The sequence below is a fragment of the Hibiscus syriacus genome, unplaced genomic scaffold (genome assembly GCF_006381635.1).
Source record: "Hibiscus syriacus cultivar Baekdansim isolate YM2019G1 unplaced genomic scaffold, ASM638163v2 tig00116974_pilon, whole genome shotgun sequence".
NCBI classification, from domain to species: domain Eukaryota; kingdom Viridiplantae; phylum Streptophyta; class Magnoliopsida; order Malvales; family Malvaceae; genus Hibiscus; species Hibiscus syriacus.
The window spans coordinates 330,661-357,515 of NW_024063498.1; the positions used below are offsets into that span (position 1 = coordinate 330,661).

The 26,855-nt window shown below is 35.6% G+C and overlaps 1 protein-coding gene and 3 pseudogenes across 6 annotated transcripts; 3 read left to right on the top strand and 1 right to left on the bottom strand.

Moving 5' to 3' along the window:
• Positions 1-4,212: 4,212 nt before the first annotated feature.
• On the top strand, positions 4,213-7,635 carry LOC120192279 (annotated as a pseudogene).
• A 1,715-nt stretch (positions 7,636-9,350) lies between these two features.
• On the top strand, positions 9,351-13,283 carry LOC120192354 (nuclear transcription factor Y subunit A-5-like). Of its 6 annotated transcripts, none has more exons than XM_039195145.1 (7): positions 9,351-9,449; positions 10,329-10,383; positions 11,095-11,459; positions 11,801-11,913; positions 11,996-12,067; positions 12,362-12,532; positions 12,720-13,283. In XM_039195145.1, exons 3-7 carry the CDS (start codon positions 11,159-11,161, stop codon positions 13,068-13,070), a joined length of 1,008 nt encoding a protein of 335 aa, XP_039051076.1. In that variant the 5' UTR covers positions 9,351-9,449; positions 10,329-10,383; positions 11,095-11,158; the 3' UTR covers positions 13,071-13,283. The 6 variants fall into 6 exon arrangements, with proteins under 6 accessions (XP_039051076.1, XP_039051074.1, XP_039051077.1 ...); XM_039195143.1 differs by having other exon boundaries at positions 11,098-11,459; XM_039195142.1 differs by lacking the exon at positions 9,351-9,449 and adding an exon at positions 9,737-9,922.
• A 337-nt stretch (positions 13,284-13,620) lies between these two features.
• On the top strand, positions 13,621-22,134 carry LOC120192280 (annotated as a pseudogene).
• On the bottom strand, positions 22,120-25,857 carry LOC120192313 (annotated as a pseudogene).
• Positions 25,858-26,855: the final 998 nt, after the last annotated feature.

A 26,855-nucleotide genomic window follows, 5' to 3' on the forward strand; every position in this document is an offset into this window, starting at 1 on the left:
ATGGCAGAGGTTTTAGTGATTCCAGCAGAGATGATTGGGAGGGCCTCTGTTATAAGTTTAAGAAGTCTTCTAAAGCTTCAGCTTAAAGAATAACTTACATTGATGTCACTTAATTCACTGTTTTTAATAACATAACAGTGAATCCAAGCAACCCACAGGGAACCTTTACTTGCAAGGATTTTTCGAATGAGTTGGATCATGCAAGCCTTATTCCATAAGCTAAGATCTTTCAAGCCCATACCTCCTTCAGATTTAGGATAGCATAATCTGTTCCAGCTAATTCTGGCACCATTGGCAACTTTATCTGATCATTTCCAAAGGAAACGAGCACATAGTTGTTCAAGTCAATTGATAACCTTCTGGGGAATAAGGAACTGCTGACACCGAAAATTAACAACACTATAGAGGACAGTTTTAATAAGCTCAAGGCATCCTGCATAGCTTAAAAGTTTTCCAGACCAATTGTGAAGTCTTGTTTTGAAGTTATCAAGGAGAGACATACAATCAGTTTCAGTAAGTTTTCTAGTAACCAGAGGAACACCAAGATATCTAACAGGAAGAAATCATTGTTTAAAACCAGTGGCAGATTTGATAGAATTTAGGGTTCCAGCTGAAATATCAGCAGCATAAAATTCAGTCTTATTGATATTAAGATTAAGACCAGACAAGGTATAAAAGTGGTTTAGAACAGTGGTAACACTAACAATAGACTCAAGATTACCTTTGCAAAAAATCAAAAGATCATCAGGAAAAGATAGATGAGTGATACCTATTTTTTTGCATTTTGGATGGTATCCAAAGATACCTCTGGCAGCAATAAGATTGAGGATGTTAGAGAGAATGTTCATAGCCATCACAAAAAGAATAGGAGATAGAGGGTCTCCTTGTCTAATATCTCTCTGACCTTTGAAAAAACCTATTAGAGTTCCATTAAAGGATATGGAATATCTAGCTTCTCTGTAACAAGCTTCAATCCATCTTATGAAAGTGGGTGGCAGACCAGCAAAGAGAGTAGAGGAAATAAAATCCCAATTGAGAGAATCAAAGGTTTTTTGAAGATCAATTTTTATAGCATCCCTTAGAGAAATGTTTTTCCTTCCATAGCCTTTCACCAATTCTTGAGCAAGAAGAGTATTACCCATTATAGATCTCCCTTTCACAAAAGCAGTTTGGTTGAGGGTAATGAGATCAGACAGCAGCAAAGAAAGTCTTTTAATAAGGATTTTAGTGATAATTTTGTATACCACTGAGCAACAAGAGATGGGTCTGTAATCTTTGACTTTACTGGGGTTTTGAATTTTAGGAATCAAGGCTATTATGGTGGAGTTGAAAGCAGGGGGAATTATAGCCTCTTGAAAGAAGTAAAGAACAACATTGATAATATCCTCCCCTACCACAGACCAAGAGTTTTTGAAGAACATAGGAGTGAAATCATCAGGGCCTGGGGCTTTGTCATTGCCTTGGCTAAACAGAGCTTTTTTATCTCTTCAGCAGAAACTGTTTTGGTAAGCTCAGAAGCAATCTCAGTAGGAAGAGAAAAACGAAGCAGATTTTTCAAGAAGGCATAATCAGTAGGAAGAACATTAGGATCAGAAGTTCCTAATTGATTCTTGAAGAAATCAAGGACCTCATTAGCCATATCATCATAGGACTCAAGTCTTTTACCCTCATTGTTAATAAGAACCCTAATGGTGTCTCTTTTAAATTTAGAGGCAATAGTAGTGTGAAAAAGTTTAGTGCATTTGTCACCATCTTTAATCCACCTCACCTTTGTTTTTTGCTTAAGGAACATGAACTCATTTTCTTTAAGGGCAAAAAGCTCCTTTTGAACAGTTAATTATTTTTCAATAGAATTATGCCCATTTAAAATAGAGATTTGAATATGCTCCAGCTCAGTTCTCTTGAGCCTTACCCTTGCAGAAATGTCACTATAATTATCCTTGTTAAGCTTCTTCAAACAAGGTTTTAAACGTTTAAGCTTAAGGAAAAGTTTCTACAACGGGTTGCCTTGAGTAGGAAGTTGCCAAGAGGATTGAACATCATCAAGAAAATTAGGGTGTTTGGTCCAGAAATTAAAGAATTTGAATGGATTTGGTCTATTGGTTTGAGTTTCTTTAGAAGTCCAGACTATGGCCATACTGTGATCAGAGGGACATGGGGCAAGAAATTCAACAAAAGATCCTTGAAAAGAGGAAGCCCAAGGAGGATTGATTAACACCCTATCCATTTTTCTAGCAAGATAAGTTTCTTTTTGTTTGTTGCTCCAAGAAAAAGTGGGGCCAAAAAATGGGTGATCTTGGAGAGAAAGGTCTTGAACTATTTCTTGAAAGTCAAGCATATCAGTTGTAGAGTAGGGGCCAAGAAGGTGAGAGTCAGAGCTTTCTTTGTGATGGAGGTAGGTGTTGAAATCACCTCCCAGAATCCAAGGTTGAGAACCATACATGGAATCAAGAATTTTGAGATGTTGCCAAAGAGATATTCTTTAAGAACCACTATTACTGCCATAAATGGCAGTGATAATGAAAGAAGTGTTATTATTAAGGCATTTAACAATGATACTTTGATAAGTAGAGTAGCAATGAGTGAGATCAATGCTTATTTTCCAGAGAAGCCAGATTCTGCCATTGACAGCAGAATCATAGTTATTAATGATATTCCAGCTCCCTAAAATATTATGAAAGTTTTTTTTTCCAGAATTTTCAGGTTTGACCCGAGTTCCTAACAGACAGAGAACATCAACATTATAGAGTTTAGCTCTATTCAGGACCTTAATCTGTTTTTAAGGATTATTGAATCCTCTTATGTTCCAGAAAGAAATGATCATTGAGAAATAGAGGAGGAAGAGCCCTCTATATTTTTCCAGGGGTACTTTTGATCACATTAATATGGTCTTTCTTTTTAGACTTGAGCTCTTTGATGAGTTTGACAACCCCAGCAGCAGCAGTTCTTGCTTTCCTGGCTTGAATATCAAAAGAAGGAGAAGATTCATCCACTGTGGGGAGGATTTCAAATCTATTTGTTGAACCTCTTATAGCAGATTTTGTTGTGTTCTTAAGGGGTCTACCTCTACCTCTTTTAGGATTAATTATAGAATTATTTGTTATGGGAGCAGTTTCAGGAGGTTGATCAGGTTGTTCACCATTATCTGGGACTTCAGAAAATGGAGGTTCAGATGACTGTTCTTTAATATCCTCAATTGACAAATCTATAGGAATAAGAGAGTCACTTTTAGAAAGTTGAACCTTTTGTATAGGATTGTTATTTCCAAGTTCATTAACTTGTTCCTTTCCATTTGAAGCAGTCTGATCTTTTGAAGGGATAACATCTGGCAGTGAATTTTGTAGGGAAGGATCAGGCAAAGAAATTTGCAGAGATGATTTTTCTTGAGATTTAAGATCAGAATTTTCATTGTGATTATTTTTTATCCTCTATATTTTAGTAGTAGTAGGGGCAAAGGATGTTTTGACTAAACATCCTTTATCCGAGTGACCAAACGTGTTGCATCTCCTACATCTATTAGGAAACCAAGGAATATCAAAGATAGTAGTTGTAGTACCATTGGCTAGCATTACTTCAACAGATTCAAGCAGTTCATCTTTAGCCCCTATCTCGATACAAATATTAGCATATTCTAACCTAGATTTGGAAGCAGTGATTGAATCCATTGAAAGAGGTACTCCTAGGGCAATGGCTATATAGCTAAGGCCTTCCTTTGAAAACAGTTCAAGAGGAATATTATAAAGGTGAACCCAAAGTGGCAGTCTTGATAAATCAAAATTTAGTCTTTAGAGATTGGGTTCCCATTTCCTAAGAATTAAAGGTTTATGAAGAATATGCCAAGGGCCATTATCTAGGACCCAGTCTCTAGCTGATACAGAGCTAAATGAGAAAATGTACAGGTTATTTCCTACGAGACTTACCTGTGCTCGAGCCCCTTGTGATGGATGATTCCAAAGCTTTTCGATGGTTCGTTGTAGAGTGATGAAATTTGGGGCTGCACCAAGGAACTGCCCCACCAGAGAAGTCTTCCACTCTGTCGTTCCAGCCTCGAAGACCTCAGGAGGAGGCTGAACAATTAGGGTTTCGTTGTTCTGATTTGGGGAAAAAAAGGAAAGTTCTTGATTTGCTTGACAATCGAAAAGCTTTCTCCAATCCATACCAGTAGAAGGAAAAAACAAAGGAGAGCGAAAACAGACTGGAGATCGGAAGGAAATGCCGGTGAAGCGACGAAAAACTCAGGATCCGTTAGTCCTGCTAACGTGCGCCCAGAGAATTCGTATCGTGTGCCCAGACCGTTTTATTAGATCAGATAGATTTGAAAACATATATTTAAAGTATATTTATTGTCTAGACTATACAAAAAGTATTTATTTCCCCTTCCTATACTGACTCGCATGATATTATTAAGAAAAATAGTTATAATAACTTTTTTCTATGCTTTTTAAAGATGGAATATAGTTTGTTTATCACATCATCTGTCTTCAACTCAAGGGTATAAGGGTCAGACCAATATAGTTTATTGGTCTTCAAATCTTGAAGCAACCCAACAGTTATATTTGTTGGACCCTCCGGGTATAAAGGTCAGACCTGTATCTGGACTTGTGGCAGCTGATTACTTTGCTGTAGGGTATTTTGTTTGGGCTGTGTTAATTGCTAATTTGGCTCAAATTGGATATGAGGAAAAAACAATGTATATGGCTGCTTATGATTGGAGATTATCTTTCCAGAATACTGAGGTATGCACTTGTTTTGAGATTTCATATTCATCCCAAAGTTTCTGCTAAATAAGTTTTTCCTAACATTTATATGTATTTGTGTATGTGTGTGTGTGTGTTTGCATACTTTTGATGTTTTTCTTTTGTGTTTATGATTTGAAAATAGCATTATGCTATAGCTCCCTGAAATTATCTTATTACTTCATGTCTATTTGAATAAATCAGGTCAGGGACCAAACTTTGAGCAGAATGAAAAGTAACATAGAACTGATGGTAGCAACAAATGGTGGGAAAAAGGTTGTAGTAATTCCGCACTCAATGGGTGTCCTGTACTTTCTGCACTTCATGAAATGGGTCGAAACACCAGCTCCCATGGGTGGTGGGGGGTGGATCAGATTGGCGTGTGAAGCACATAATGGCAGTAATGAACATCGGTGGACCCTTTTTAGGTGCCCCAAAATCGGTCTCAGAACTATTTTCTGTTGAAGGCAGGGATATAGCCGTTGCCAGGTACTTCTTTGAATTACTATTTTATGAACAAAGATGTATTTCTTGTCTTGCTAGGGTTGTAGTTGTCATATTTCTACATTTCAAACCAATGAATTGGCCTCATATATGATGCTATTTATGACACAATGGTTTCCCAGAATTACTGTTGCGTTGATGAAGTGTTCCCTTAAGCATGTCACCCCAGATCATGTGCATGGAAAAATGTTCCTGTTATGGAGAGCTAACTTTTCTAATGCTTTGCTTTTATGGCGTTAATTTTACAAAAAATAATGTTTTTGCATTTCTTAAACCAGTAATAAATCTGGCTTTTCTAATGGCTTCTATTCTGATAGTATTGTTATTAGTTCTTGAGTGAACAAAGTAAAAGGTTAGATCAATGTTAAGGTATCACTAAAATATGCATCATTGTTCAATTTGCATTACTGCCTCAACATGTGGCCTCTCTTTTGTCATTTTCTTATGAGCAGTCATTTCAAGCAAGCGATTGTTGTAGTCAGTTTTGATTCTATATTCCGTGAACCTTGGAAATAGTTTCTTTTCATAGTGGTGCTATCATGCTTTCAAGCATGCTGTTTCACCTTAAACCATATCAACATGTTTCATTTCACTCTTTGCAAACATAAGGTAGTTGTCAGATAGTATGAATATTTGCATGTTTACTTTGTCTTGGGAGCTTGATGAAATGCTAATTGTTAAATAGGGCTTTCGCACCAGGTTTTCTGGACAAAGATGTATTTGGTCTGCAAACTTTCCAGCATTTAATGCGGATGACCCGTACATGGGATTCCACCATGTCAATGATACCAAAAGGTGGGGACACCATCTGGGGTGGACTTGATTGGTCACCTGAAGGAGCAAGCTTTAAATGTGGTGCAAAAAGGTTGAGGAACAACAGCATCAATGGCATGGTTCAAAATGCAAACATCAATTTGGAAGATAATGTGAAAAGTGTGAATTATGGGAGAATTATTTCATTTGGGAAAGATGTGGCTGAGGCACATTCTTCCAAGATCAAGAGGGATGATTTCCAGGTACTGTCCTAGCTATCATCAAGTTATTTTGCTTAAGTAAAAGGACCATCTCTCTATCTCTAACCATCCCCTGAACCTTCAAGTTTCAACACCCTCCTATGTCAAATGCAAGCATGCCCTTCTGGAAAATTTTATCCATTAAAATGCATTTACGAGGGGATGGTCATTATACATTGTGCTTTCTGGTTTTGCATGCTAGGAGATATTTGGTTTGCTAGTTCATAACCTGAAGTTCATATGATTATTGTTGATCAGCAGGATGCTGTGAAGAGTGTTAAGCTGCCCAACTTAACAACCAACTGTGATATATGGATCGAGTATCATGAAATAGGAAATCATCGTATTAAAGCAGTTGCTGATAACAAGGTTTACACAGCTGGATCAATTTTAGATCTGCTTCATTTTGTTGCCCCCAAATTGATGGCACAGGGAGGTGCCCATTTTTCGTATGGGATAACAGATAATTTGGATGACACGAAATATCAACACTACAAATATTGGTCAAACCCCTTAGAAACAAAGTGAGGTTTTTCTACTTTCTTGGTTATTCTATTTTTTTTTCAGTGCAATAATTGTATTTTTTATTATACTTTGAATTAATTGAACGTGTCTTTAGATAACCTTTATATGGAGTGAAATGATTCATTAATGTAAATAACCATTATATAGTATCTTATAATTTGTTGAGTCTGCATTCTTAGCCAATGTCATAGTTAGCTTAGCCTCTTAGGATTACTAGACTTGCGGTTAACATCTGTGAGCTATTGTTGTTAGTGAATTGTCTATTTTCGACCAGATCATCATGCCTTTGAGTTTCCTCATTCCTCCCTTTCTTTATGTTTACTTGACAAGTGCAATATAAATTTTCAGGTTACCAAATGCTCCAGACATGGAGATCTACTCAATGTACGGTGTTGGAATCCCCACAGAAAGAGCTTATGTCTACAAATTAAATTGCTCTATTCCGTTTCAGATAGACACCTCAGCTGAGGGTGGCAGTGAAGATTCATGTCTTAAAGGAGGCGTTTTCTCTGCTGATGGAGATGAAACAGTTCCTGTTTTAAGTGCTGGTTTCATGTGTGCATAAGGTTGGTGAGGAAAAACTAGATTCAACCCTTCAGGCATTCGTACTTACATACGGGAATACATTCATGCCCCTCCGGCTAATCTTCTCGAAGGCCGAGGTACCCAAAGTGGCGCTCATGTGGACATAATGGGGAATTTCGCATTGATTGAGGATGTTTTACGAGTAGCAGCAGGGGCCACCGGCAAAGAACTGGGTGGAGATCATGTTTACTCCGATATCTAGAAATGGGCTGAAAGGATCAACTTACAGCTATAGCTTCCACCAGCACCTCCGGAAGGTGAGCACTCAAAGGTCAATAGGTGAACTTAGTTAAGAAATTGAAACCACGAACGAATCCTGTTCCTTGCTTTAGTGCCTATGTTCTTCATTCTTATAGTGACAACGGAGACGGTGCTCCCTCGACAGCGGGTCATCTTGCCTGGGAATTGTTGTTGTGTGATTTTAGCTTGAACAAGCCCTCATCTACCTTAGCAAATGTGGTGTAAGAAAATGGCATTAGGTTAGAGCACAGTTGATAGTTGCATTAAATCCTCAGATATGTTCCATTAAACTGTTTGATATATACTCCAGTTCAGTACTTAGTTTATTGTATGTTTTTCTCACTTTTTTGGTAAACCCTTATGTTCTTAATTATTTTTTCAATCTTTAAAATTAAAATAATCCTTTGATTTCTGACATTGTACAACTATATGATAAAGGGACAGCTCAACCCTCATGAAATATTTTTATGAGGAAAATTATAACCGTTGATCTCTGGTGGTGGTTGAGATATTGATGAATTTTCTTTTGAGTTTGTGTTCTTAATTATTTTTTCAATCTTTAAAATTAAAATAATCCTTTGATTTCTGACATTGTACAACTATATGATAAAGGGACAGCTCAACCCTCATGAAATATTTTTATGAGGAAAAATTATAACCGTTGATCTCTGGTGGTGGTTGAGATATTGATGAATTTTCTTTTGAGTTTGTTAACATATATTAATTATAGATATAACAATTTATAATACTTAAAATGATTTAAAATTATAATATTAAGACCAAATATCAAAAGATTAAATTGTTTAGTTTTAAATAAATAAAATTTATTAAATATTTTAATTTGATTTAATTCAATTATTATTTTAAACAAAAATAGGAAGAACCATAATAACACTAAACAAATTACAAACAAGATACCCACCTCAGAAGAGACATGAATATCGACAGTGAAGGACGGCTGATTGCAATAAAATAGAGTTACGCGAGAACCCAAAGGGAGGAGCGGTGTCCATACAAGATAAAAAAAAGTTAAGGTCTAATTATGAATATCATCCTTCTACTTTTATGAAAACTCGAACTTTAGTCTCTATTTTAGCTTGTTAATTTGATCCTCACACCTTATAAAAGTTGGAAAAATTAATCAAATTACTGGTAAACGTGTGAATCGAACAGGTGATTTTGTCACTTTTAATTAAATTTGTGGATTTATTGATTTTTTTAAAATTCTATATACAAACAAATTATTGAATAGTAATTTTCAAATCAATGAATTAACCACAATTTTGATAATAGTATTAATTGAATGAACTCCTCCTTTACAGAGTTGAGAGACCAAATTCTGGTAAATTAAAATAAGGGTAAATTATATGTTTAGTATCTAATTATTACTTTATTTCATTTTAGTATCTAAACTTTATTTTATTTAATATCATACCTAACATTTAATTTAGGTTTTAATTTAGTATCCCGCCGTTAAAAAAATTAACAAAATTACTAATGTGGCACTACCTTATGGTGAGATGTTAATTGTTAACATTATCGTTAAGTTTTTAATTACGAGATACCAAAATGAGACTTAAACTAAACGTTAGGTATGATTTAAAAAAATAAATTTAGATACCAAAACAAAATAAAAATAATAATTTAAGTACTATGCAGTTTGCTCTAAAATAAATGATAGTAGAGGATGGATTTTAGAATTAGATCAAAGAAATTAAAGCTACTAGAAGAGTAGTTGGAGAGTTTCAAGGGAGGGGACATGCCTAGGGTCTTTCCGACAACACAAACATTTCTTCTTTGCTGCTGCTGCTGCTTCTTCTTCTTCAAGCCTCATCAGATCCCATAGGTCCTTTCCTTGACTAACTTTTTGTTTGTTTATTCAAAACTTAATCTTATCTCAACCACCACTACTACTTTTTTCTTTTTGGTTTTTTTTTGGATAATTTTTTCTTTTTGGTTTTATCTCCTGTTTTTTTCCCCTTTTCCCACTTCAAATGCATGTTGGTTATGAACACATGATGATGAAGTTGTTGGCTTTCTTGTAGAAGTTGTGAGTTTGATTTTTTTTTTTCTCTCGGTAAAGTAGTTGGCTACTGTTGTTTATGCTCTCTTTTCCTCCCTTTGGGTGCATTATTTTTCTTGCTTGATACGTTTGTTTTTACTTGTTGGAGGAATGGCTCATATTCATAATCATGACCTTTAAGCATTATCTTGTCTGTACAGTTTAGATTTCTTTTAATATCCTGGCCTTTTCTCTCCTTGTTCTTGGAATGTGATAATTCTTGGTCGGCTCTCTTCTTTTTCGTTCACCACAGAAGGGTCTGGCCTTACTTCAGCTAAAATTTACTGATTCTTAACTTCATGGGATTCTTTTTTCCTGATTTAAGTGTACTCTTTATTTTGCTGATTGCTATTTTCCTCTGTGGTGCTCTCAAATCTGTCATGATTCTTGTAATCCATGGAATGTGTAGCTTTACTCTCTTTCAAGTTTCAAAGTTCAAACTCCCCATGTTGGTAGCTAGGGTTTTCTTTTAACTCATTGGGATTTGTAGTATTTTTGTTATTTTATTCATGGAAACCCCATCATACATAAACCGTGTATGGTTCCTTGCTGAATTTGCAGTCTAGACTTGAGTATTAAACTGTCTTCCTTTTGAGGCTTTGTGGCCAAACTGCTTGCATATTATCTGGGTTCTTTTTCTGAGATCTTTTTTGTTGCATGCAGAGCAGAAATGTTTTACAGAGTTGAGTTTCTGAGCATGCCTTAACTGCACAAACTGGTTCGTTTGCTTGTCGAAAATTGACTTGTAATGATGATGATGCCTTGACATGTTTCAATTGCTCAATAGCTCTTGCTCATGTTTTTGATTCTGGGTTTTGACTATCAATCTTCATGGAATTTGTATAAGGTGCCGTTGTTTCTATTATTCAGAAATGTGTTTTTTGAAAAGCCTTTATGTTCCTCGCTTGTTCGTATTCTTAAATGTTTTTCTTTTGAATCCCTTATGAATTATATGTGTCCAGTGTTTAATCCTGAGTGAGTTCTTGATGATTTAAATAAGCATCTAAACTGCTGCCTTTCAATTACTTATTCTACTAGTTCTTCAAGATTGCCTATTGAATTGGTCTTCAATTTTCCTTCCAAAGATGGCCAGGTGCACTTGGTTGCTCTTAATACATGTATTAGTTAATATTTTTCGCCTAAAAATTTGATGGTTTTGTGAAATATGACCCGTAGCAAAGGATCACCGGATCAACCACCTTTTGCATTGTTGTTCTTCTGGTCTGAATTTTCATCCAATGTTAAAAAGTTACAAAATGTTACATTCTGAATATAACTTGTGATTCTGGTTATGTGCTAAGCTTGTGTTTTTAATGTTCCATGATCCATCTACTTTATTTCTTCAGAATGGTTGGTTTGGTTTTATTATTGCAAATTTTGAGTATCACTTAGACATCCACTGCTCGTTACATATATTTCTCTCTTTTAGTAGTTGACATTGGAGCGCGGCAAATAGGATCTGTTTGTTGATAAGGATCGTCTCGGATAGTTATATGGCTGCCTGGGTTCAAAACTTGTCAAAGAAAAACTTTGATGAAAGGTCCGTTCATTCGGTATCCCATGTATCTGCTGGTTTGCAACCATGGTGGAACTCAAATGAAAGAGAAATTGCACTGTTTTTACCCCAAAACATTAGCCTGAAGGAGGAAAGTCCCTTCAAACTTCATAAATCAAAGCATCTAGAACCTCAAATGCCAGACCAAGATTCAAACTCAGCTCAAGTGATTGGTCAATCTTTTCCAGAAATTGGTGTGACAAGAGGGTCTAATTCTCCGTTCTATTCATCTGAATCTGGTATTGATGCTTCTGGAAGTTTAATTCATTAAGAATTTTCTATTCTCTATTACTTTACTCCTCCCGGTTCACTAGTTATTGAACTGCTGGTGAGTATCTATCTATTAGCAATGTCCTAATTCTCATAGTTAGTTCCTTCAAGTTCCGCAATTAGGAGTCTTGTTATTGGCGATTAACATTCTTTCTTTTATCGTAGTCGATGCATTAATGTGCTTTTCCTTAGTTCCCGAATGTGCTGAAAAGGATCCACTAGATAGTCTATTGAAGAGGGAAGCGTGTTGTCGAGTTTAACAAGTTGAACAATGTTTGCCTGATATCATAATCTTTTCCTCACGCATCAGGTCAAGCTAAGAGTTGTGGGAAGGACGTAGAGGATCAAATGAAGCCGGTTTTCTTGATTAACAATCCGAACACCATGTTCAGCCCTTCCAATCCGAACAATAACCATTCAATGGTACGATGAACATGTTTAGCAGTCACTGTCAAGTTCATTTTGTTGGCTTCGCTTTAAATTAATAATCCTCGTCCTGTTTCAGGCTCCTGCTCAAAATCCTTATGCGGACGCATACTTTGGTGGCCTATTTACTCCATATGGGCAACCAGCTATTGTAAGATTTTCCAAGTTATTCTGCCTTGCTGCAGTACTTGTTACTGTGCTTATTTTCAATTCTATGAATCATTGGCATCTTGATTGCTTTAATACGATGTTTTTACGGTATGCTGTTTATCAACAACATGTTTCTTAGCTGTGGGTCGGATAGCTTAGAGAAGCTCGAATTCTTTTCTTCAATCATCGACCCTGCTCCTGTAGTATCGGTCTAAGTTTTGAACTTGTTTACCATAGAATCTTCCATGTTACCATTTTTCTTCTTGTAATGCAACTTTATCTTAAACTTGACCAGATTGAGGCCCAGACGGAAGGAGGAAGTGCACCAGCACGGATTCTGCTACCACTTGATCTTGCTGAAGATGGCCCCGTTTATGTCAATGCAAAACAATATAACGGGATTCTTAGAAGGAGGCGGTATCGTGCAAAGCTCGAGGCACAAAACAAACTTATCAAATCTCGAAAGGTATATACGTAGAATTCGTTTTGGAATTTGTTTCAATTTATAACAATGTTTAGTGGTATGGAGTATACATTTTGGAAATGAAGGATCAAATGATATAAGTGCAGCTTTAGCAGTGATATTAAATATGAACTAGTAATGGCAACATTTTTTCGGGGCCTTTGACTGCTTTTGTCTGAATTAAATGCAGCCATATCTTCATGAATCTCGACATCGCCATGCATTGAACAGGGTTCGGGGATCCGGTGGACGTTTTCTTAGCAAGCAGAAGCTTCAACACCCTCCTGGCCCAACTTTCAACACAAGTTCCCTTTCTATCTCCAATGCCAGCTGCTCAGACCGAATGAAAAGTGGATCAGAACTTGAGAGCCATTTGTGTGCGGCAGATTGCAGCGGTTTGAGTACAAGCTGCTCAGACATCTCAAGCGTCTCCAACAACAATGGAAATTTCCAGCGACCAAAACACGGATTCATGGACATCTCTCCTGGCGTGAGCAGCATGTGTAATGGAATCCAACACTATGCTTCAGTTGTCCTGTGAGAAACCGGGCCAATGAAGTCGGCAACTCATCCTTGGCTTTTATATTATCTATTATATCATCATTTCAACTAAATTTCATGCATGTTGTGTAACTGTAAGGTGTCTTAAGAACATCTGTTTTAAGATTCTGCTGAAAAGAGTTTGGCTTGGAATTTTAGCAGTGATACCTGACTTGGTTCTTAATTGTTATGGATGTTGTTTATGTCAACCGTGTAACGCAGAAGATTCCTATTCTTGTTTAAATATATATTTATATAATAATAATTGCTAATTTTATTAAATAAGATTATTATTTTTTATTTATAATATTCGAACTTAAATTATTGTTTTGATATTTAAAAATAGAAGCTTCTAAGGTCCCATCCTATCTCAGTGCCACGACAAAAATCCCAAACACACTCAAACCTTTGACCATAGCATCATCGTTATCAATGTAAGCCACTTCCCACTTCTTGTTTTTCCGGTCAGTTCCCACTATCATCGGCGGCTTTTTATCATACATTGACCTTTGATAATTGAGTCTGTAAAGAATGGAGAAAAGGCAACAAAAATGGAGTAAAGATTATCAAATGCAGCCATGGAAGGAGACATCAAATCCCTTCGACAATTACTTCAAGAAGACCCCCTCTGTAACACCCCAACCTGTATCCGACCTGGATCCGAGTCCGAGGTGTCACATTGACTTTTCAAAACTCTGTTCTTTATAATTTCACAAAATCTTAAATTCATCATTTAATAAAATGAGTATTTTACATTAATAAATACAATCAAATTGTTTTACAAAACCGATCAGAGCATATTCAATTCAAATCTTGTAACTATATGCCAACTAAATTCTATAAAACAAAATACATATATTCCATATGTTTCTGATCTGATCCTCGTAAGGAAGATGTTGACCTGTCTTGCTCCTCTTTAATTCTCTTCTTGCTTTCCAAACCTACGTGTGAAACATTCACACGCTAAGTCGATGAGTTAGTGAGGCATAAAAACATATCTAATGAAATTTATATCCATTAACTATTCATGAATATTTTATGTTATCATATCATACAACTCATATACTTTTTCATGCAACAATTACATACATACACACATACATGTCATCATTTATGTTTTTGACATGCTCCTATACTATTATCCTTCATATCTCTATTCTCTTGTTCCTATGATCTCTTATGTTCATATACTATAGCTTATAACAAATTTTTATATCATCATATAAGTCATTTCTACTCATTCACATATACATTAATATATATTCATGTATATCATATAATAGATGCAATAACCCATAACACATATATATCATGTCATACAATTCATATCACACATCATATATATTATATACATTGTATTCAGGGTTATCTTTTTTATTAACCCACGTACACATGTTAGAACTATAGATATGCGAGGACATAAAGGTTGTGCACTATGTTGTCACCATAGCTCGTATAAGGTCCCACTAGGGGCATATGAATTTGTCCCGAAATACCACTATGAAATGTCCCGAAGGACCATCATGTCCCGAAGGACCACGTAGAACCCTCGACTCTTACCATGCCAACTATACCTCTAGCCCTCATGACATATAACATGGACATTATTATTTATCATTTTACATATTCACGTGTACATATCACTGTTCATATGATTTCATATTCATATATCATTTATCTTATAACACATCTCATGTGTTCATATAACATGTATATCATTTCCATCTCTTGTTCACATATGTTTCACGTATATCATATATATAACATATTCACATATACATGTAGATCATTTGTACTGTTTCACATAAACATATATGTCATATCTTATTCACATATACTTCCTATATAACTCATATCATCTACATATATATCATCTATGTTCATTCATTTAATCTCTTATTTACATATATCACATATTCATATCAATCATTATGTCAATATCATATAACTTATATAAACATATATGTCACTTATACTGGTTCCTATGTCTTATCACACTAGCATATATTCATACAATAACATATAACTCATGCACTAATAACAAACATGTGTTCATGTTCCTGAATTCATGCATAATACTATAGGAAATAGACTCATCACAAGTCTTATTTCCCTTAAACATCATATATCAACTAATATGCACTCACCTGACCTCACTAGTCAATACCTATCTCTTACTTCTTTTCCTCGATGACTATTTCTTGTCGACTTGTCCGGATGTCACTCTTGATCGATATCTACACAATCCAATAAATATCGAGATTCAATTTACTTGATATAATTCATATCAATGTAAACTAATTAAAACCCCAATTTCCACTTTCCAACTTAAGTGGTATCGGTACCACGCTTAAGGTACTGATTCCTCTGAGCTAGGGTACTGATACCCTATCCAGGTACCGACACCAAAATTTGCTTCGAATTCCCCATGTATCGATACCCTCCACATAAGTATCGATACTTCATCCATATGGTATCGATATTGTTCATACATGTACCGATAACCCTTGCATCACATCCTCGAAAATGGCCTTGTAGTATTGGTACACACTCAACAGGTACCGATACCCCTTGTCCAGACTATCATTTTTAAGCCCGAAAATCGTACCAAACTCACTTAATTTTGCTTCCATAACCTCTTTTTAACCCTTGAGACTTAACTATACTTATTTAAATCAACTTATATCACTATCCTACAAACACACTTGAATTCAATAATTAAGCTTAAATCAACATGTTCTAAATTCGTTTCTAACAGGCACCGATACCCCTTGTCCAGACTATCCTTTTTAAGCCCGAAAATCATACCAAACTCACTTAATTTTGCTTCCATGACCTCCTTTTAACCCTTGAGACTTAACTATACTTATTCAAATCAACTTATATCACTTTAATTCATCCTAATCTCTAGTATCCTACAAACACACTTGAATTCAATAATTAAGCTAATAAATCAACATGTTCTAAATTCATTTCTAACACTCCTAATTTCTTAGTTAGATCCTTGATAAGTCAAATTTCACTTCCAGCTTCAATTACTAACTCTATTCCAAGATTTCACTTATAAAACATATCATCTTTAATCCTTTCTAACTTAATTATTTTAGAGTTTTAAGCTACCTTAAGCTTTACTTAAGCTTTCTTACTATCCCAAGAATAAAATCCAACTTTAAAATGAAAGAAATTCTTAACTAGAGACAAAATTACCTTATGCAATAACCCACGGTGGAAAGGAAGAAGAAAACTGAAGAAGACTTTGGAGAAATTCTCTCATTTCCTACGTGTTGCTCTTCTATATAAAGGGAGAAATAAAATCATTCCTTAGAAAAAACCATTTTACCCCTTACTTCATTTAATATTTACTAAACAATAATCCACTAAATATTACCAATTTAGTCCTTAAACTTTTCAATCTTTCAAAATCAGACCTTAAAAATTCAAAATTTCTATTTTAGTCACTAGCCCCAATTTCGGGATATTACAAATCTTCTAGTGTTCTCATGTTGTTTTCTCTACTTTATCCTTTCACAATTGCAATCAATGATTTACCTTCAATTTCCAAAGAACCCAATCCATTTCTATCTTTTCTTTTCTTCGATTGTACATTTACCTTTGACCGCTGGAACTCCATATCATGTCACTTATCCTATAAACAGTAACATGCATTCTTACTACTCAAGATCATAAATCAATTGATTTCCTTCATCATATATGATTAAATATATACTTTATGGAATAAAAAAATCTTTTCACATCACCCTTGCACACTTTTCTTATTTCTATATCGAACTTATAACATACACTTCAATATAGCCTTGTCACAGTTGATCCTTTAAACTTAGTCTTTAAATTTCTATTTAACTATTCTTCAAGAAATCAAAATCTCATTATAACATTGATCATATCTATTCCTTCATACTTATATACTATTTTCATATCGTTTATACTTATCCCTGATCACCAATCTTTATCATATTTTATAACTCTGATAGTTATCATTACTTGCATAAACCTTATTCTTTGCAAAATCCTTATTCGGATCACAATACACATATCCCTTTTATTATCTTAAACTTTTCTATCAATCCTTAACTTACTTCAAACATATGAATCCTTATTTCCTTCACTCTTCAAATCTTCTTACCATATACACAACCTTGTTAGTCAGCACCAGTTCTTCCAATCTAAAACATAAACCTTCCTCAAAACATTCTTATATATTCTTTACAGTCAGAATTAATCCATCACTTACTCATACACCATACATTTTTCTTAATTCAACTCAACATTCCAACTTCCTTTGTCTTACAAACTGATCACTGATGTATCTATTCTTAAACTCTTCCAAACAATATCTACGTCATTTTCATTTAAATTAGTTTCACAACATTTCACTCTACTTATCAAACTGTACTCTTTTTCATACACATTACGATTTCGGCTTCATATATCTGATAAACTTGTCACCGAGATACTTATTATCGAACTTTTCTGAACTAATAACCGCATCACTGAATCTTCTATCATTCTCATGATAATATATGTTCACTATACTTCGACTCGTTCACATAATAACTAAACTACTTCATCTAACTTCTCCACTTCAGAACAGTGAAAATCCTTTAACTTTCTTATGGTAACACTTGTTCACCATATTCTATCTTATCCACGTAATAACAAAACTACTCCATATCACTTTTCCTATTCAAAACAGTGAAGACCTTCTATCACTATTCTGATATGATTTCAACTTTCTGAAATCAACATTTGATCTTACGAGGCACTTCCTGAGGTGTTTGTTCTTCATCCTACCTGGCCAGGGCAGGTGAATTGCTATCACCATCAGGTCTATCACCTTTCACTTCTTTCAAAACTCTCATTATCATACTTCTATTATAACATATCAATCTAATTCTATTAACAAGACATTACACTCCTTAAAGTATTAGATCATAAATTTTCACTTTATGTTGGCATGTATACCATTTTAAAACTCGTTTAACTTCAGTTTAAGCCTAGAATCAGCTAAACCTTAACTATGATATCATTAAATGTAACACCCCCAACCCGTATCTCACCTGGATCCGATTCCGTTACATGGACTTTTCAAAACTCTGTTCTTTACAATTTCACAAAATCTTAAATTCATCATTTAATAAAATGAGTATTTTACATTAATAAATACAATCAAATTGTTTTACAAAACTGATCAGATCATATTCAATTCAAATCTTATAACTACATGCGAACTAAATTCTATAAAACAAAATACATATATTACATATGTTTCTGATTTGATCCTCGTAAGGAAGATGTTGACCTATCTTGCTCCACTTTACTTATCTTCTCGCTTTCCAAACCTATGTGTGAAACATTCACACGCTAAGTCGATGACTTAGTGAGGCAGAAAAACATATCTAATGAAATTTATATCCACTAACTATTCATGAATATTTTATTTTATCATATTATACAACTCATATACTTTTTCATGCAACAATTACATACATACACACATACATGTCATCATTTATGTTTTTGTCATGCTCCTATACTATTATCCTTCATATCTTTATTCTCTTGTTCATATGATCTCTTATGTTCATATTCTATATCTTATAACAGATTTTATATCATCATATAAGTCATTTATAATCATTCACATATACATAACATATATTCATGTATATCATATAACAGATGCAATAACCCATAAAACACATATATCATGTAATACAATTCATATCACACATCATATATATATTACATACATTGTATTCAGGGTTATCTTTTTATTAGCCCATGTACACATGTGAGAACTATAGATATGCGAGTACATAGAGGTTGTGCACTATAATGTCGCCACAGCTCGTATAATGTCCCACTAGGGCATATGAATTTTTCCCGAATGACCACTATGTCCCGAAAGACCACGTAGAACCCTCAACTCTTGGCATGCCAACTATACCTCTAGCCCTCATGACATATAACATGGGCATTATTATTTATCATTTCTCATATTCACATGTACACATTATTGTTCATATGATTTCATATTCATATGTCACTTATCTTATAACACTTCTCATGTGTTCATATAACATGTATATTATTTTGATCTCTTGTTCACATATGTTTCACGTATATCATATATATCACATATTCACATATACACGTAGATCATTTGTACTGTTTCACATAAACATATATGTCATATCTTGTTCACATATACTTCCTATATAACTCATATCATCTATATATATATCATCTATGTTCATTCATTTAATCTCTTATGTGCATATATCATATATTCATATAATTCATTATGTCAATATCATATAACTTATATAAATATATATATCACGTATACCGGTTCCTATGTCTTATCACACTAGCATATATTCGTACAATAACATATAACTCATGCACTAATAACAAACACATGTTCTTGTTCCTGAATTCATGCATAATACTATAGGAAATAGACTCATCGCAAGTCTTATTTCCCTTAAACATCATATATCAACTAATATGTACTCATCTAGCCTCACTAGTCAATACCTATCTCTTACTTATTTTCCTCGATGATTATTTCTTGTCGACTTGTCCGGACGTAACTCTTGATCGATATCTACACAATCCAATAAATATCGAGATTCAATTTACTTGATACAATTCATATCAATGTAAACTAATTAAAACCCCAATTTCCAATTTCCAACTTAAGTGTTATCGGTACCACCCTTAGGGTACTGATACCTCTGAGCTAGGATACCGATACCCTATCCATGTATCGATACCCTCCACATAGGTATCGATACCTCATCCATAAGGTATCAATATTGTTCATACATGTACAGATACCCTTTGCATCACATCCTCGAAATGGCCTTGTATTATCGGTACTTACTCAACAGGTACCGATACTCCTTGTCCAGACTATCCTTTTTAAGCCCCAAAATCATACCAAACTCACTTAATTTTGCTTCCATAACCTCCTTTTAACCCTTGAGACTTAACTATACTTATTCAAATCAACTTATATCACTTTAATTCATCCTAATCTCCAGTATCCTACAAACACACTTGAATTCAATAATTAAGCCAATAAATCAACATGTTCTAAATTCGTTTCTAACACTTCGAATTTCTTAGTTAGATCATTGATAAGTCAAATTTCACTTCCAACTTCAATTACTAACTCTATTTTAAGATTTCACTTACAACCATAGCATCTTTAATCCTTTCTAACTTAATTATATTAGAGTTTTAAGCTACCTTAAGCTTTACTTAAGCTTTCTTACTATCCCAATAATAAAATCCAACTTTAAAACGAAAGAAAATCTTAACTAGAGACAAACTTACCTTATGCAAGAACCTACAGTGGAGGAGGAAGAAGAAAACTGAAGAATACTATGGAGAAATTCTCCCATTTCCCATTTGTTGCTTTCCTATATAAAGGGAGAAATAAAATCCTTCCTTAGCAAAAAACCATTTTACCCCTCACTTTATTTAATATTTAATAAACAATCATCCACTAAATATTACCAATTTAGTCCCTAAACTTTTCAATCTTTCAAAATTAAACCTTAAAGTTTCAAAATTTCTATTTTAGTCACTAACCCCAATTTCGGGATATTACACTCTCATTCTTCACCGCTCCATAGTTTTTTGTGCCTCCTAAACCCCTCTCCACGTTTCATCCATGTTAGGCCACCTCATTTTCGTCAAACACCTTCTGAATCTAACTCCGAGTTGGACTCCCACGGCTGCTCCGCTCTTCACCTTGCTTCGGTAAAAGGGTATCTCGACATAGTCAAAGAGTTGGTCAAGGCGGAGCTAAAGATGTCGATGGTGAGAAATCAAGATGGTCGGACGCCACTCCACCTAGCGGCTATCAAGGGAAAGGTTGAGATAGTGAACGAGTTGGTTCGAGCTCCGCCCGAGTAAGCTCGGGTGGTGACTGAATAAGGTGAAACTGCATTGCACTTGTGTGTGGGAATGAATAGGTTGGTGGATTTGAAGATTTTGATTGAATTGAATGGAGAAGATGATGAAATGGTGAATCATAAGGATATTGAAGAAAACACTTTGCTACATTTTACTGATGCCAAGAAGCAAATTGACGTAAGCTTCTAACAATGTTTTTTTCTTCTAATGATGTGTGATCGAATATGCTTAATCACTCAATATCTTTTGATTTATGGTTGCAGATCATAAAGTTTCTGTTTACCATCCCTGGACTGAATGTAAATGAAATGAACAACAATGGCTGCACAGCATTAGATACTTTGAAGCAAAGCCCCAGAGCTTTGAGAAACCTGGAAATATAATCCATTCTCAGATATGCTAGAGCTTTAAGCTCAAATGACCTACATGTAATTGCAGTTGAATGGATTCCGAGTCCACCGAAGATTCCTCGGATACCGAAGACTTTTGTATCAAATAAATCCATAGGATCAGAAACCAATTCAAGGAAGCCAATAACAAAGCAAAAACAAACTGATTGGCTTAGTAGGAAACGAAGTGCATTTATGGTGGTATCATCGTTGATCGTAAGGGTGTCATACCAAGCAGCAATATCCCCTCCAGGGGGCGTTTTAAAAGCGGATGAAACGGATGATAATGAAGGAAACCCGTTACAACACACTAAAAACCGGAACTGCAATTATGATATACAACCAGGGTATTGAATATGGTCAATTATGATCTTCAACACACTTGTTTTCGTCGCCTCTCTAAGCATAATCCTCCTGCTGGCTAGTGGGTTACCATAATGAAACGGAGATAGATATGGGTTCAAATTATTATCACTAAGACATGTCACTGGATAGTGCCTCCGGTATGCTTCACGATGTAACCCAGATATCGGTGCTGGCATGGTTGGGACTTATGGGGGTTGTTTTCGTCGGAAATGTAGTTCATATGAACTTATGGATTCTTAGAAAGTATGGGTTTATTAAGGGGAAAAAAAAAAGCAGAGCCGCTCAACTGATAAAGTAGACAATGACAATGAAGATGTCGAAGATGGAAGCAACATGAAGAAACAAACATTTGACGTGTGAAAGATTGGTTGAAGAGACAAATGAGACAAAACACAATTGCTCTAATTAAGACATAAATTAAACCATGCATTCTTATCACAAAAATAAATAAATTTACAAGACCAAAATAATAATGTAGCCGCACCTTTGCTTTAGGGTTGAATTGCATGAATGAACACATTCAAAATAAATGGAAGAAAATCCCTACAGAGCCACAAGCAAAGTTTACCAATCGTGTAATCTCAGAGCTGTATATAGTGGCTCACCAACAGTCACACCATATTTAGGAGCGAGCAGTTAATCCTTTCAAGCAGACTTCATTGCATGAACAACTCATCGCAACCTGATAGTTTTATTAGGGAATATGATATCAGGGTTTCGAATATGCGGATTGGGAGCTGCCAATTCTTTCCATTTGGCTCCAGTACCATGATATAAGACGAGATGCTCCACAAAGTGTCACCTGGGTGAACCTTTTTTGTTGAAGGGATTGAAGGTTTAGAAGCAAAATCGAATGTGAATGGCAGATGTTTATCGCTCTTTCCCATTCCATTAGCAAGCAACCATCGAGAACCAGACTGCTGTTGGGTCGTGGTACCCCAAAGTTTTGACTTGCCAGGCTCAGTCTTCAAACCTGCAACATGGACTTCTATGATTCTGAACTGAGGCTCTTTCTCTTGGGAACTGTTTTCCTTCAAAGAAGACTCAGAGTCCTCATCCTCTTGATTGTTTTTCTTCAATGCAGCCGAAATAGTATAGTATATCTTTGGCTTTGGTAGGACAAATACTCTCTCCACTTGAATCAAAGCAAGCATTGGTGCACCAACAGGCTCATAGTTTCTTATAGGATTGTGAAGTTGCACCATTAATGCAACCGTGAAGTTATTCCCTAAAAAACCACACTTTCTACCCCGTATTTTCTCTTCCTTTGACCCTCTGCATATCAAGTCTAATGATGAAGCATGATAAGCATCAAGGATTTTAGAAGTCGGCTCGCTTGGTTGATCGTGATCACCAAAATCCCCAGAATCAATTCTTATCCATTCATCAAGTGTCAGTGACAGGCCCATCGATCCATCAACATCATTACCACTGTCTTTTATGTCCTACAATTGCAACCCAGCAGTGCCCCCAGGCGTAAGGATCCGGTAATACCAAATCCCTTACCTTTAAGTGCCGAAATTTCCCCAATAGATTGCACACTGATGCTTGAAGGTGCATCCTCGTCTGACCTGCCAATTTGAATTCTCAAGCCTTCCATTGAGAGTGCTTCAATCTTATCTATTGCCAATGGAGCAAGATCTTCTAGGGATACATAATCCAAACCCATCTCATTGACAGAGGATGAACTAAGCATGTTAGATCTGGGTACAGGTGATCTTTTGATTTTCTTTTGCCCAACCTTAGAATCATGCTGCAACAAATATTGGCTGCACATAAGAAGCACTATCATATAATATCAGTATGATTTCAAAAACAAAGTTTATCATGGAAATAAATGGCAGGAAACCAAAGAACAATGGACTCACAAACCTCTGTGATCCCTCCTGAGTGGGGGCAGCTTCTCATGCAACTTTTTTCATAGTCTTACCGGTTATATCCTCCAAATGCATCAACTTATTTGCCTGCATTGAGAGCTTTTCAATCCCAATTGAGGCCAGTCGTTGAAGTATGTCCATTACACTAGGACCCAATTCTGCAGGCACCACAACTGGACTAGATACTTGCATGATCAGGCTCCCACCAATTTTAGAATTCCTGAAAAGCGAGGGATTCATAGACCGTAGAAACCCTCCGTTTTTTGTCTGAAGCAATGGACCTAAACCATCTCCAAGAGGGGGAAGCTCAAGTGGCACTCCCAGAGGCAATTTAAATGGGCTTCCAAGCCCAATTGAAGAATGAGGTGGAGAATGCTGGAAAGCATTCTCATTCAATCCCCAGTCATGCATTAAAGCTTTCGTCTCCAAGTCTTCCAAAACTTTAACCCTCACTTTGATCCTCCCATTAGTTTCTATCCGATGCTCTTGCACAGCATCTTGAACAACAAATGGCACATCGAAAATCCCACTCGAATTCCACAAAGTAGAGATGTCGAAACCACATTCTATTTCCTCCTTATCAGTCTTGCCAAAATCAAATAATGAGCAACTATTGGCTAGGGTCTCTATCTCAAACAACCTTAGTAAACGCTCCCTTGGTGACTCGGGCTCACTCTCCGAACTCGAGCTGAATGGACTGTGATCAATTCCAAGCATACTCAAGAACTCATTTGCCACAGATTCAGTAACTTCATCCAAGCTTACCGATGACTTCCTATTTGTTTCATAATTAGCATTATGCTCCATGTAGTCTTCCAAGTCTTCAGGAATAGGAGAATCTAATTCTGCCTCCAAATTTGTAATGCCATCTAAAGATAACTCCAACTCTCTCATCAGTGATTCTTCTGAGACTTGGTCATACACTTTGGAATTGCAATCTTGCACCACAAGCGTGTCTTCTTGATTAACACAATTGACCTCATTTAAGGGACCAAGCTCATAGGATTTTTCAGAATTTACACCCATGCCGGGATTAGTTTCAAAAATTTGATTACTTTCTACTTTGGATACAACAGCCACCATTGAACCTTCCTCCGACCTAACTTGTTCTTGTGAAGGTAATTCTTTCCCTTTTTCCACAACAGAAAAATCATCTTCTTTGGTTTCTTTCTCAATGTACTCATTTAATTCAGATGCAACAGAAGATGGATGTAAGGTAGGCTCAAAATGTTCAACCAACACATCAGGTTCACGCTTAGAAGCAATTAAAGCATCATCTGACTTGTATTCATCAAATTTCTTATCTACCACATTTGCATCATTGATGTCCGACTTTGATGCAGGCAGAATATCATGCAGTTCTTTCATCTCCCCCATAAAGTGAGATAAGGATGTGGTGTTAGCCAAACAGTGAAGACTCTCAACAGCCCTCATGGTGCTCTTCTGATCATCGTTACTGAATTTAATACCTATTTTTCTACTCTGCTTCATATCAGACAAAACCGTATAACCAAAACTAACATTCATTATAGCACTCCTGGCCTTCCCCGATAACTTAAAACTTGTTGTCCACTTCCCTGAGCTATTCTCTTACTCCAATTCCTCCCATGTGAGTGGAAGAAACCATGTAAGGTCAACTCGATGCTTCCCCAAATCAAGGTCCGGTGCTCCAAACACAGAAGCGTAAAGCGAACAATGCATTGCCTCATTCTTGACTGCATTGTGAGCTCCACCTTTAGTACCATATACGGAGCAAGTAACCGTTAACTTCTCTTTGAATTCAGCAGTTCCGTCAAAAACTGTAGCACGACGAGTCACTAGATCCTCTTCCCGCTTCTTCTAATGCACCCATAGACTAAGTTCTTTAAAACTGACCGGCAAATCTTCAATAGAGTGTACTTGAAGTGAGAAACTACAAGTAAACTTACGGCTTTTATCATTCGAAAATGCTATTAACGCCTTCCAACTCCAAATGGATTTCTTGTCTCTACGTGATGATTGATCCTCATCAGCGTTCTTAATCCTCCCTTTCGATTCCGAAGGGCGGGTTTTAGTGACTGATTTGGAACGAGAATTAGAATCATAAAAATGAATTCCGTGGAGGGTTCTTGTCCAAATACAATGCTTTGCATTTAACGTCAATTTCATTCAACAACTTACCTGAGTCTGCACCATTCTTCTTCCAATTTTCAACTTTGGCCAACATCATCTTTTTTATGCATGAAATTCTAACAAATATATAAATACATAAATCTGTTATTCCAAAATTCATTCAACAAAACAAAATCTAACAAACACAATATGGAAAACAAATGAATTATGTATTAAACCCAGAAATTAAATTAAAATAAAATACCAAATGCAGCTTTCTAGAGAGCGAAATTTCCCAATCAGACCCCTAGTTTATTCGTTAATACAAAGCCTTTGCCTATCCAGATTCAAAAAAAAACTTTCGATTCAACAAAAAGAAAATATAAATAACGATCCCGGGAAAAAACAATAGAAGCTGAAAAGAATTAAGGGCGGGGATGTGGAACTTGTTAGAATGCGAGTTTTAGAGGCTGAGATACTATTGAGCCGCGCTTGTCACGGCGGGTCGATGTCCCGTTTCGTTCTCTGAATTGCCGCTGCCTTCTTTTGCAATCCAACATTTCAAAATGAAACTACGAAGAGGTATTATATTTACGGTATATTATAATTAATTATTTTCTGTATGGTATTTTTAGTATTTCTCGTTGGCGGTCCCTTATCCTTGCGTAATTTCTTTTCGAGAAGCTTATTAAACTATTAGAATTTTAACATTATTAACATAACAACTCACATTATAATTCACATATACTTCGAAAAACAAATAATGGATGCTTACACTATGTCGTATTGATAAGGAGGTGCATTGTATGTCGTATCGGGCGTGCTCAAGGCTTAAAGACATGTCTCTTGTAACTTTCGTTAAAGATTGCTTGGTCGGCTCACATATATCGATTTGAATTGAACAAATTCATAGACTCTTCAACAATCCTTACAAGTCTGATCAGGAACTACTCTTTTCTATCAAGTATATTGTACAAATAAGATTACAAAATTCAATCAATGAGACATTAGATTTCTTAAACAAATGTCAGAGGTGGTGAGAGGTAAATGAACCTCTTCGATGCCAGATTCAAATTAGTCGACGAATAATATATACCGATGTCAGAATTCTTG